The 13,705-nt window shown below is 50.8% G+C and overlaps 1 protein-coding gene across 5 annotated transcripts in view; it reads left to right on the plus strand.

Moving 5' to 3' along the window:
* LOC124236487 (protein FAM169B-like) overlaps window positions 1-12,768 on the plus strand; it is an 84,332-nt gene extending 71,564 nt beyond the window's left edge. For 4 of the 5 annotated variants that reach the window (XM_046655506.1, XM_046655509.1, XM_046655511.1 and 1 more), the window contains 4 exons: window positions 1,309-1,491; window positions 4,990-5,121; window positions 9,290-9,383; window positions 10,607-12,768. In XM_046655506.1, coding sequence (XP_046511462.1) covers window positions 1,309-1,491; window positions 4,990-5,121; window positions 9,290-9,383; window positions 10,607-10,631 — 434 coding nt within the window. In that variant the 3' untranslated portion in view covers window positions 10,632-12,768. Of the gene's footprint in view, window positions 1-1,308; window positions 1,492-4,989; window positions 5,122-9,289; window positions 9,384-10,606 lie in introns of those variants that run through there. The other variant, XM_046655510.1, reaches the window with a different exon arrangement.
* Window positions 12,769-13,705: the final 937 nt, after the last annotated feature.

The following is a 13,705-nucleotide window of genomic DNA, read 5'->3' on the forward strand; positions in this document are numbered from 1 at the left end:
TCCTTTGGTTGGCAGTTTGGGTGGGGCTCAGCTGGGATTTTCTCGTCTAGCTGGGCTGGCTTCTGTGTCTGTAGTCATCTGCCCATCAGGTAGATGGCTCTGCTTCTTGGGGCTGCCTAGATGTTGCCTGGACCATGCTTCTCTCATGGTGGCAGGCTAGCTCGGGTTTGATCTTGTGGCCAGTGGCACGGATCTTAGAGGGAACAGAGGCCACTGGACCCCAGGAGGCCTAGCCTCAGAGTTGGTGTGCTTTCAGTCTGTTGCTCAAAGTGAGTCACCGGGCCAGTCAGATTGAACGGGAGGGGAACTAGACCCATCTCTTGATGGGCAGAGCTTCAAAATCACCTGCAAAAGGGTGTGCCTATAGGAAGGGGAAAAATGGTGACCATTTTTGCACACAGTTCACACTGCAGTAGCGTGTATCTGTGCAGTTCAGTCTGCCTGATTAGAATCTGAATCACTTTTTTGTTTGTTCGGGAAATTACCCACCCTCTGAATGTTGGCAGGGACAAATACCCCCTCTTCCGGCAGGAGCTGAATACGCTACATATTTGTTTCCCTGGACCCCAGTGCATCTCAGGCACAGGCACCTGTGCAATTTGGAAGTGAGGGGGGTGATGTAGTAGGCTCCACATGGCTTTGATTTTCTGGTTAGGGTGACAACAGGTGACTGGCTGCAAGGCCGAGTCTCCATTGCAGAAACAGCAGCTGTGCTCGTGTTGGTGCTTGTTGCAGTAACGTTAAGTTGAGGGTGGAAAAGTGGGACGGGTACCATCTGTTGCCTCTCTCACTCTGCTGCAGCAGGGTCCTCGATGTTTATGGGAAGCGGGACCTGGTGCTGCGTCTCTTGGGTGAATGTGCTTTGCCATCATTGGACACGAGGAGCCTTTGTTAGAGTTACTCAGACAAGTCCATGCCCTGGAGATGTGTCGCTGGGTCTCCCAGCCCACATCCCCTGCATTCAGGCAGTGCTTTGATGTGGCCCAGAGGCTCCTCATTGCCCTCAAGGGTCTCTGAGAACCATGCACAGTGAGGGGAGGGACGTGAAGGGTCTGGGTGCACCAACGGCCTTGCTCTGCTCGGTCAGCCAGGGTTGCGTTTCCTTTCAGTGCAGTAGGCTGGTGGCCACGCTCGTAGCGGTTAATGACATGTGGGCTGATCAGTCAGCTGGAGAACTGGCAGTTTGGACTGATCCGCTGCTTTGTCTTTGGTTGTTTGTGAAGCTAGCCCTGCTTCCAGGTGGCACCAGTGCACCGGCCGGTTAGTGCAAGCCCCGGCGACAGCGCCTGTCTCTTGCTGTCCCCACAGGCAGCCTGTGTGGCAGTGGCACAGGTGCGTGCTACCTGCTGCCTGTCTTCGACACCGTGTTTGTGAGGAGGAGATGCCGTCGCCAGGGCCTGGGCATGGCCATGCTGCGGGACTTCTGCGAGGCGTTCCGGGATGAAGAGGCCCTGGGGCTCAGCTGCCCCGTCTCTCCTGCCATGTACCAAGGTAAACCCCCCTCGTGTCGGGGAGGAGTGTTTGGGTGGCGGTGATGGATGACACGTGTGTGCTCTGGGTGATGCTGAAATTCCCCCGGGGAGGGAGGATCCTTGGGGTCGGCAGCACTGGGACGTGCGTGTGGGTTTTCCCTTCCTCCTGAGAAATCTCTCGTTGCTTCCCCACAAACGAGACTTGATGCTCGATCACCAGGGGTGGACCTTTCGCAGCCTGAGAAATAATTGGATTTAGAAATAATAAAAAACAAATCAACACAGCATCAGAGAGCAGCAGAATCCAGGGACCTGCTGCTCTGCTGAGGGTGCTCGGGGGGCCTTTGTTCTTCCACTTGAAGCTTATAGTTCGTGACTTTGCCCTGTCAACTAGAAGCTGCAGGGGAGCCCCGGAGCTGAAGGGGAGGGCAGTGGCTGGTGTGCAGAGGCCAACTCTGAATGCAGAGCCACGAGCACCTCTGTAGCTGTCGCTGCGGGAGACGGCTCCCCCTTCTGCTGTTCTCGTCCTACTGACTCCCTGTACTGGGTTCTCCAGAGAAACAGAACGAAAGGATGTCTACACATGTAGAGGGAAGAGTATCATAAGGCATTGGCTCACTTCATGTGGAGACTGAGATGTCGCAAGATCTACACTTGGCAAGCTGGACACCCAGGAGAGTCAATGGTGTGGTTCCAGTCCAAATGCCAACGTGCTCAAGACCCAAGAAAAGCTAATGTTTCAGTCCAAGTTGGAAGGCAGGAAAAGACCAATGTTCCAGCTCAGTCAGTCAGGCAGGAGGAATTCCCTCTTACTTGTGGGAGGGTCAGCCTTTTTGTTCTCTATTCAGGCCGTCAACTGATTGGATGAGGCCCACCCACCTTAGGGAGGGCAATCAATCACCATACTTAGTCTACTGATTTAAATGTTAATCTCATCCAAAAACACCCTCACAGACCACCCAGAATAATGTTTGACCAAATGTCTGGGCAGCCCAGACCCAGTCGAGTTTACATATAAAATGATCTATCGCAGTTGTCTTCCACATTCTGGAAGAGAAATCTTTATATGATTTGCCAGAAGTTCCAAAAACCCTGGTGTTAAACATCACAGGCCGAGTCAACAAGGATGGGAGATTCTGATGAGCTTCTCCCCCAGGCTCCCCTTCCCATCCATGAAGCGCCCCGCCTCCCCTGTTGGGCCCTGCCTCGCTTCGGGTCATACAGGTGCTTTTGGACCCTTAGTATTGAGTTTCCAGTGTCCTTATGGGATGAGGGGAACAACAGATAGGAGAGAAGAGGCAGGAAAGGCGAGGAGGCTTCTGTTGCTCTAAGTTATAAGAAAAGCAGGTGAAACATATTTTCTTCAAATGTGTTTAGTTGTTTCTTTGTAAAATCTGAAGATCCTGGAATTTCTGCAAAGAGTGCTGGAGGCTTCCTGCAATGTGTAGCTCACTTTGAGGTGTTGAAAAGTTCTGGAATCCAGGCAGCTGGTTCTCCATCCACACCCGCGTCCTTTGTTTGAGTGTGTTGGTCCCCAGGGCAGCCACCTGGGTTTCCTCAGGGGAATAGCGGGCTCTAAAGGGCGGGGGCCGCCCCCAGGCTGGCACTGTGGAGGCCCTTGCAGGACCAGTCCCAGCTCTGCCTCCTCTGTCTCCGCCTGGCAGAGAAAGAAGACCCGAAGGTGCTGATTTTGAATCACGCTGTTGATGTCAGGGGTTTCAGCTGCCCAGCCTGGGGGGCTTGGGCCTCCAGCTTTTACATCACCCCTGATTGTGCCTGGTTACCTGAGTGAGCAGGTGGAGTGTGGAGAAAGAAGCAGATGGAGGCTCCAGACTGGGTCCGGGTGTGCCGACTCCTTGCTTCACTGACCAGCTCTTATTGAGTACAGACCTGCCCTTCGACTGGACAAGAGGGATTCCTGCTCAGGGCCCCACAGTTTTGAGCCTCTTTTTTTTTTTCCCTGAGGAAGATTAGCCCTGAGCTAACATCTCTGCCAGTCTTCCTCTATTTGCTACGTGGGTTGCTGCCACAGTGTGACTGATGAATGGTGTAGGTCTGTGCCCAGAATCCGAACCTGTGAACCTGGGCTGCCAGAATAGAGTGCATTGAACTTAACCACCACACCATGGGGCCGGCTCCTGGAGCCTTTTGAAGCTGCACCTATTTCCATAGCACAAGGCATTTGTGGGCCCAAGAGGATGTTCCCACTCAGGTCCAGGCCATTCCTAAATTGGCTCCAGGTACCAGGACCGCAGGATTCCTGCTAGTGGCTGCTGAGGGGACTGCATCCCTGGATATGTGGCCTTAAGGGCCGGCCACGTCACCAGGCTGCATATCCTTAGACTTCAGGGACAGCTGCGGGTGGGACATGGATGGGGTGTGGGTGTGGCCTCCATATTTGTACACACAGGCCCCTTGCAGTGCAGGGCGAGCTGGGCTGGCAGGAGAAGCCGGTGGGCTGCAGCTGGGGGCCAGCTCTCTTGGTCTTGCCACGTTCTGGTGCAAAACTCCAAGGAGTCCAAGAATTCTAAATTTGAATCTGGCTTTCCCTGTTGTTAGGAAGTTATATTTGTCAAGACAGGAGAGCAGAACATTCTCTCTAGCGCTCCGCTGGCGGCTTACACCTTTCCAACGCTTAGCATCACACGCGTAGGTTTCCATCTGTGCTTTTGCCCTGGGCCCGAAAATGTTAGGAGAGGGCCCGATGGAGTCCCCTCGGGCACCTGCAGGAGGAGGAGCGGCTTCCTGTGTGGCTGGATTCAGGCACTGCCATGTGGAAATGCTCGCCCTGTGAATGTGGGCATAAAGGTCTACAAGCCCTGAGGGGAGCCTGGCATTAAGGGATCTGTGGAGGGTGAGCTAGAAGGTTCCATGGGAGAGGAGGGCAGAGGAGGACAGTGCCCGAGGAGAGGACCGGGTGGGGCAATGTTGTAGCTGAACTGGGTCGTGTTCCCCAGATTCCTGTGTCAAAGCCCTGACCTCCGATGTGACTGAAGGTGGAGATGGTCCTTTAAAGAGGTGATTATGGTTAAATGAGGTCATAAGGGTGGCCTGATCCAATGGGACTGGTAAGAAGAGGTTCTTAGAAGAGACTAGACCACTGATGGGTACAGAGGGAGGACCGTGGGACGACACGGCAGGGAGGTGGCCATCTGCCAGCCAAGGAGAGAAGCCTCAGGAGAGGCTACACCTGCTACACCTCTGTCTTGGACTTGCAGCCTCCAGAAGTGTGAGAAAATAAAGGTCTGTTGTTTGAGCCCCGAGTCTGTAGTGTTTTGTTATGGCCGCCTGAGCTGACTAAGATGGGATGGATGAAGCTGGGAGCACAAGGTGGGCAGGTGAGGCTGATGAACAGTGGTTTGCGTGTAGCAGGTCAGAGCCGAGAGCTGGGGGTGCGATGGGGGAATGGGGTGGGCTGGGGGAAGAACTGGAAGCCGCTATGTCTGAGGACGCAGAAGGGGCTGGCCTGTGCACCTGGTGAGGTGGCCTTCCTGACGCAGTGGCCCCTTCCTCTCAGTCTGCAGGAAGTTCCTGTTGGCGCGGCCGGAGGAGCGAGGGCGCCTGTGGGAGGTAGAGCCCCCGGGAGCCTGGGGCCAGCGAGGCAACATCTGGCTGAAGGTTCAGCTTCAACGGTCAAGCCTTCCAGACTGTGAGTGGGACTCGAAGATAGTGCCCTTGGGTCTTCTCTTCCTCATGTCAGTATCTGTCACACAGATGAATTTATAGGCTGAGTCAGGCAGATGTTACGTCTGTCATCATCGCAGGAACAAAGGAGGGAGGGAGACCTGGGTGGTGGCCTTCTGTCCTCCTTCCACCTTCCCTTCCTGAATGAACCACACCTGCTAGACCCTCCTGGCCCAAAAGAAAGATCTCCCCCAGTTAGCTGAAGCAGAACCTCCCCGGGACGAAGGGCTCCCGGTTTACAATTAGGATGCATCACAGAAACACGTAAGAAGATTAATTTCCTCTGTCTAGCTGAAGGTTGGTTGGAAACATTATTTTGAATAGGCAATGTGAACATGGGGTGAAAAATTCAAGACAGGCCAGGGTTTACTGCAGACCCCCTGCCTCGTGGGGAAGATGTGCACGCGGAGGTGGCAGCGTCCCGTGGCCGGCGTTCTGCAGGTGCCTCCCTTGTCCTCGTCCTTTTTAAGGGCAGTGTTGTGTGATCCCTTAGTGGGGAGGCAGTGGTGTTTATGCAGGCAGCTGCTGTTGCAGACACGCGCCGGCCTCAGTTTGCATTGTCAGAGACAGCACCTTGGCGAGTTTGCTGGCGGGGTTTTGATGGAGGGTGTCTGTGAGGGACAAGAACAAGGGGCGGGTCCCAAGACAGGGGACTGGAAGACCTTTAAGGAGCCAGAGGGTGGCAGACACCCTTGTCTCTGGATCTCCATGCTCCTTTGTGACAGTGTTCTTGCTGCCTCTCCCAGGTGGGGCAGGCGGGCCTTTCAGCTCAGCACCGAGGGTGCAGCGCGACTTCCCTTCACTGGCTTTTCTTCCCTCCTGGCATCGGAGCTCCTGTCGGTGTGAGACACCGTTCCCGAGGCTGCAGATGGCTCATTAGGGGCCATGGGCACGAAGGAGCAGGGCTTTCCTCCACGTGGGGAGCTGATTTACCTTATTGGTGACAGTGAAGAGTGCCTTGGAGTTTAGTGATGGTGATAGTGAGAGGTTTGGCTCTTATGGTGCCTTTCAACTTGAAGGCTTAGTGGATCTTTTCAGATATTAATGGGGTGACCAGGCACCTGGGAAGGAGGCCGGGGCAGGGCTGTGACTGTGAGCCTAATGAGGCGGCTCAGTGACTTGCCCTGTGGCATCGAGAATTAGAAATGAAGGGAAGCCAGCCCGGATCCCCGTGCACTGAGCTGGCTGGCGTGCAGGTTTCTCCACGAGCTCCGCAGATGATTCTCCAGCCCCCGCGCCGACCCGCCCTTGTGTGTCTTGGATGTTGAGCTCGTTGGCTGGGAATGGAGGAAAGAAAAAAAACAACACTGGCTCACATATCAGAATGTGGAAATAATGTGGAAGTGGCACAGGCCAGCAGGGAGAGGACATTTTCGAATAATTGGGGAGATGGCTTCCTCTGAGGAGAATTCCACTGGGGGTCATTTCAAGAGCTGAGAGCTGGTGTGGTCTGGTCAGAGGAAACCGAGCTGAGAGTCAGATGCCAGACCTGTCACTTTAACTCACTCTGAGATGCGCCAAGTCTCTCTTTAAAGCAGCAAATGAGGAGACTTTTGGAGAGAATGTTCCAGAAACATGCTCAAGTCCCTTGAAGGAAGAAGGGTCATTGTTATAATTAGGATATAATTAGATTACTAAAACTCTCTCTCTCTTTTTTTTAATTCTAAGTTCAGGTCTTCTCACTTCCTGTATAAATCATGGTTAGTTCCCAGTTTCACCCACACCTTCTGTCTCCCCAGGGCCAGCAGGCAGGATTTTAATCCACTCAGGAAGGTTTTCAGCTGCCCAGCCTCATCTCGTAACAAATGTGTCAGTTAGTGCTGACAGTTGGGGTTTTCTCCAGGTTGGTGAGTGGGGGCAATCACGCATTAGCCCAGACGCTCTGCAGTTTCTGTGTTTCCATCTGTCTGTCTCTTCATGGACATCAGCAAGTGTTTGCCAGCTGGATTTACCCACAGGTCACCAAACAACGCAGATTCTGGAATCCTCTCTTCCCTGGAAATCTCAGAAGGCACTTAATTTTAGTTACTAATTAGTCAGTTATTTTTAGAGTTGCTTTCTTGAATTGTTCTGTTTTTCAGTTTCTGACTGTTATTTTCGAGGTTTCCTGCAATCTCGTGTGCCATAGAAATAGAACAGTAAGCAAGAAGCCCAGTGGAGCTGATCGCTTTTTACGTTCTAAGAAAGGCATGGACATTTTACAGCATTCCAAAGGGAAATTAACTTGTGCTCCTTTCAGATGTTTTAAAATCTATTTTTGGAGCAGTGTCATTTGTGGACTAGGTCTTTGAAAGTTTGCACCATCTTGCCTGTTGATAACATCTGTGGCTTATAATGGCCCTGGAAACATTTACAGGGTTCTTCAGACCTTTAGAGAGAAAGAGTTTGTGGGAAATCATTTTCTTCCTACACTCACTTACAGATGAAGCCTTTGAAACTTGAGCGGTCAGATCCTGACTCTCTCTGATGTGACTTCCCAGTTAGCCTGCCGATGCCTTCAGTTTCTTTCCTGGAGGAGGTGAAATTGAATACGTCAACAGTCCAGTGTTCTTTTAGAAAAACGGTGCCGGAGGCAGAAAATAATTGCACACAGCTTTAAAAATTTTTTCATTATTAGGTTCTAGTTTTGCTTTCTTTCCAGGTGAATTTTTAATGGCTTCAGTTGTCATCCACAGGGAAAATACTTTTCTTCTATGTACATGATATTTTTAAAGCTGGAGGGCGTGTACATAAATAGATGTGAAATATTTGAGCTGGGGAGGTGGGGTCCTTTTTCTAAAAGTCCGATGCTTGCAAACGGCAGCTCTCCCCGTATTTCAGCTTGTTCTGGCGAGTGGGACACTGCCTAGTACAGTAGCAGGAGCAATTTTACGGGGGCGAGCTATGCTAGGAAGCGCTGAGGGCAGAAGCATCATCTCCTGGATGGGTTTTTTCTGGCTAATGCTGCTCTTTGAAAGGTTGTGTGGCTCCCTCTAGTGGCCATTATTGTCTGCTGCAGCCCTGGATGGTAACTCAGAGGTTGCTTTTCACCTTCCTGTGTGGTTGCTTCTCAGATTCTTCTACTTGTGAGTCCAAATTAGTGTCTTCATTTTTAAAAGTTATTGGACCGTGATTGGTCGAGAATAAAATATAGGTGAACATTTGATGGCTACTAGCATGCTTTAGTCCATAACACATAAAAACAGTTTCACTGATCAGGAGATGTAGAAAACTGATAATGGATTATCTGCTTCATTCTCATTCATTCATTCACTCATGTATTCACTCCCTCATTCAATTGGTTACTGTTGGCAGAGCATCTCCTGACACTGGGCACCATCCCAGGTGACAGGGACACAGAGGTAAAGGAGGCTGACGAGTCTGTGAACTCATTTATGAGCTTACATTTTTCTGAAGAAAAGTGCATGGACAACTACTACTATATTATATAAAATCTTTCCGTATCAGAGAGAACTAAAGAGTACTGGTATTTTTAAATGCTTACCATTGGATTTTGTAAACCAATTTTGCTAATGTATAAAGCCTGGAAATAAACTTTAAAATTTACTTCTATAGGTAACAACTAAATAATACATTTACTTGTTATTTGAAAAATGTGTTTCATTTGTATTTTCCATTTGAATGGAAAACTGCATATCTTTTTCCTAAGGCATCTGAACTCCCCCCCCCCACCCCGTATACGTCCACGTATGGATTTTGGGGTGTAGGGAGGTACGCAGTAGGATGAGAAAGTCATTCGCTTCCGAGTTGGTCCTGATTCAGTAGGAGGGGGCGGGAGGCTGAGTTAGCGTGGTGATTATGGGCTCTCCTGTGAGTGGAAATTCCAGTGAGCAAAGAGGCTGAGACTGGAAACCTGACTCCATTGAATGCCCCAATGAGTGGAAGACAAACTCAGAATTCCAGCCCTGAAATGCTTGAGTAGAACCACCCCTTTGTGTCTCCTGACGCTTGGCAGGTGTGCCTCCCCTCCAGAGGGTCTGGGCAGGTGTAAAGGGGAGGTCAAGAGGATGAAATTGGGTTGTGCCCATCAGTGCTTTTGGAAGTGTCCTCAGTATATTGTTAATCTTTTGATTGTCCTCTCCCTCGGGAGCCACCATCATTTGCTTATCTGCTCTCTTGCTTGGGGAGGGCAGCTCATCCAGGAAATTCCAAGGAGGATGTGAGCGGTCACAGGCGGACTTCTCAAGACAATGGATCCAGACAGTCCACAATGGTGAAGGCAGCGAGGTATGGTGATGGGTGTGTCATTCTAGGAACATGTCCTGCGTTCTTAGTGATCATGTTGTGCTTGTTGGGTGAAACTGTGGTCCCAACCTGCAAGGCAGCTTCCTCCGCACCTTGGCCATGGGCTTCTCGGTGGCAGGGGCTGTCGATTTATGCTCAGAACCTCGGCGCCAGAGTATGAGGAGAGGCGTTTGTGATTAGACTGTTCATGGTCCTCTTCTCTAAGCTAGACAAGCTTTCCCGAAGCCAAAACTAAACAGAGAACACATGAGAATCAGCCGTGGCCCTGCATTGTTAAGGAAATATTGAAAAATCTGAATTGCAAATTCTGCCACGGACCAGCATCTTTCAAGCAGAACAAATGTGCAGACGAATTTGTCTTTCTTGCCTCCCCCGCCCCTCAAGTCCAGATGCTAGAAAATGGAATATGGCGTTGAGTTGCATAACCCAGTGTGGTGGTAGAATAGAGCCAGGCAACGTTCTGGATCTCTCTCAGCGGCCTGCTGTCGTTCAGTGTTTTATAAGACTTTGAAGCGACACGATTCCTGAAGTATTTTCCTTGCCCATGCAAGGCAGTCGTGCTCACACCCGCTCTCTGGCATGCAAGGGCCATTGCTCTTGAGTCCCTGAAGAGTCGATAATGATTTTAAACTCCAAAACTTACAGTTGCACTTCGGGGGGAATACTGCTGATTTTGGAAAATAGACGGTTCTCCTATAGAAGACAACATCAAAGGCATGAAATATCCCAGTAACTGCTGGATTGTTCCAGAAAAGCTGCCTGGTGTCTGACTTAGTTCTAGTCCAGGGAAAGGTGGGCCGACTTATGACCTTCCAGGCCGCTGGGCAGAGAGCGTGTGCTTCACCTCTTCACTGGTCCCTGACTCCCCTTTAAACTGGGAGGGCCGGTAGAGGAGGCGCGAGGTGTCCAGCGTGGTGTCACGCCCGTGGGCATGTGTCTGGGGGAGTCTACATGTTCAAGTGTAAGGACGTCACCTTTTAAAGCTGTGCCTCCTGGCCGCCTTGCCTATTTCCCCGGGCTGGGCCTTCCCTCCGTTCCATCAGTAGATGGGCGCTCAGAGCTGAGTCCCTACAAAACGTGGTGGCCTTTGGCTGGCGGGGCTGTTTGAACCTGGCTGGAACGTCTGAATCTGAGCACACGGCACAGGGCCAGCTGGGCCGTCACGGTGGTAACTCGGATGCTCTGTTGATTCTTTTCTATTTCAGGACAGGATCAGCGGAGAAGAACTGAAAGAGACAGAGAATGGTTAAGACTGTGGAGTGACAGATGCTGCAGGGCGGTGTGGGAGAGCCTGTGGGGCTGAGCCAGAGGGGATGGAGGCCAAGAGGACAGCAGTGGACGCCGGCCTGGCTGGGGCATCATGGCAGACAGAAGCATAGATGGCTGATTCCTCATTCCCAGGCCCCAGGCTGTCCTGTCCACCGGCCTGTCCTGGGCCCCAGGGGATGTGGGATTAAGAGCTGCCCATCACTCCCACTTGTCTGGCCTCTGTCCTTGCTGTGCCATCCTTTGAGGAGAAAGTGACCACACAGACCCCACCTACCTCAGGCCTGCTGTGTGGTCTCAGGTGAGAGAAAGTCCGAGAAGGTGCTTTGTTTGTAAGCGCCCAGTGCTGCATGGGTGCATAGGATCATTTCCCAAGCTTGGATTTCGGGAGATCCTTCGTTACACCCCTTGTGGTTTCTGTGACTCGGGATGGCTTTATAAAGACTGCGCTGGCACCCCACGAATGCACCTCTTTCTTCAGCACGCGGAACTCGGAGAACGGCCACCCCCTCCGGTCTGCGCTGTGGAGAGAGTTTGCGAGTCTGCCCATGCCAGCCCTCTTGTGATCATGGGAACACTGTCACCAGAGGGGTTTCTGGGGAGACACCTTCCTTTTCCAGAAAAGCTTCAGCCACGTTGGCAGCATCCCGACGGCAGGGGCATCAGGATTTCAGCCATCTCTCTCTCTCTCTCTCTCACACACACACACCCTTGTCAGTCAGGCTGATTCCTACTCACGCATCTGCTCTCAGCTCAGATGTCCCTTCCTGACCACCTCCTCCTCCTCTTCCCATGTGGCCTCAGAGCACTGGGCACTCAGCTGTGACTCCATGAGCCTCCACCAGGGTCAGCCCTGGGTCTGCTTAGTTGCCTCCTGCGTCCCCAGTGCCAGAGTGGAGCTGGCCTTCAGTAAGTGTGTAGGGAATGACTGGTGACAGGTCACCTCAGGAGTGAGGGGTGATACCTTCTTTCTCGTCCTCTGCTGCTAGACTCTGGAGAGATGGGTGGAAGAACAGAGTTTCAGCTTTTTAGGGATACAGTAAACCTATCCCGGAATCTGGGAGTGGGGAGACCACCACTGGCAGTCCTGAGTGCCGGCAGGATATCACCAGCTGTTTCCCTCACTGGGCAAAGGACGCATGTGGTGGGACCCCTGTTACTTATTTACTCATCCATGTTGCTGTCTGTTCACTCATCCATCCATCTGTCCATCCATCTATCCATCCACCCATCCATCCATCCATCTCCCCATTCTTCTCTCCCTTTCTCCCTCCATCTCTCCCTCATCTTGACTTCCATGCACCCACCCATCTGTTCACCCATCTATCTATATACCTGTCTACCCACCCACTCACCCACCCATCTGTCCATTCATCCATTTGTCTGCATCTGTCCATCCATCTGTCTGTCTGTTCGTCCATCCATGCATCCATTCCGTCCATCCATCCTTAAGTACAGCAGCTATTCAGTGTGATTGCTCAGGGACAAGCTCTGTGCGGTGCAGTGGGGAGATAGTGAGGCACGGTTACAGGACTCAAGGATTAACTATTCTCTCTGGAAGGGTCTCTTCTGGAATGTTCCACTGGAGTTGTTTTCTCACACCTATCAGTTAAAGAGGGAAGAGTCTAATTGAATAGAAGTAGAATCTGGAGACATCCTAAAGGGCACCCGTGCATGTGGGCTCTCTGTGAAGGAGGCACAGACCATAAGAGGGCAGTCAAGTCTGCAGCTGGGAGCGTGCTCGGTGTGTGTGTGGTGCCCGACATAACCTTTCACGTGTGACGTAGACATGTGCTGTGAACATTGTACCATTTGAGATGAATGATTGGTGCTTTCTAGTGTTTATGTGAATATGAACTGACGGAAATGTCTCAGGGGCTTGGTGAAGTTACTGTTCAATAAAACAGTCCTCTCAAGGAAGAAAAACTGATGTGCTGATGTAGTTCACTGAAGGCCGTGTGCACGAGCCACACAGAGCTGGAAGGGAATCCTCTGAGCTCGTGGAAACACCCCGGGCAGCGGCACAGTCTGTCTGGCCTGGGGCTGTGTGTAGTGTTCCTTTCCACAGGGCGTGTACGGGGAGTGTTGGTAAGGCTTGTGTGTGTGTCTGTGTCTGTGCGTGCATATGTTGTGTTGATTTTATTAAATCACCTTTGTTTAATTTACTATTCAGTTCTTCTCTGTTCTTATTTATTAACAGCTTTATCGAAATATAATTCATAATCCATGAAATTCACTTAAAGTATATAATCGTGTGATTTTTAGTATATTTGCAGAATTGTGCAACCACCACCACAGTCAGTACCTCAAAAAGAAACCCCATGCCCATTAGCAGCTTCTCCCTTTCTCCCTACCTCCCGGCCCTAAGCAATCACGAATCTACTTTCTCTCTCTCGATTTGCCTGTTCTGGACATGTCATACTGGTGGAATCGTACGATATGTGGCCCTTTGCATCCAGTTTTTTTCACTTAATGTCTTCAAGCTGCATCATGTTGTAGCAGGTGTCAGTGCTTCATTCCTTTTTATAGTTGAATAACATTCCATGGTGTGGAGAGACCACATTTTGTCTCTCCATTTACCAACTGGTGGACTTCTGAATTGATTTCAGTTTTTGGCTGTTATCAATAAGGCTGCTATGAACATTCATGAACAAGTTTTTGGGCGGACCTATAGCTTCAGTTCTTTAGGTATTTACCCAGGAGCAGAATTTCTGGGTCATGTGGTAACTCTATATTTAACATTTTGAGGAACTGCCAAATTATTTTCCCAAGTGCCTACATCATTTTACATTCCCACCAGCAATGTATGACTGTTCCAATTTCTCTCCATCCCAGCCAACACTTACTGCTATCTATCTCTTTGATTATAGCCACCATCCTAGTGAGCGTGGACTGGTGTCTCATTGTGATTCTGATGTGTGTTTCCCTGAAGACTAATGACGTGGAGCATCTTTTCATGTGCTTTTTGGCCCTTTTTATGTCTTTGGAGAAGTATCTATTCAGATTCTTTATCCATTTTTTAATTGGGGTATCTTTTT

Source organism: Equus quagga, chromosome 2 (assembly GCF_021613505.1).
Source record: "Equus quagga isolate Etosha38 chromosome 2, UCLA_HA_Equagga_1.0, whole genome shotgun sequence".
NCBI lineage: Eukaryota > Metazoa > Chordata > Mammalia > Perissodactyla > Equidae > Equus > Equus quagga.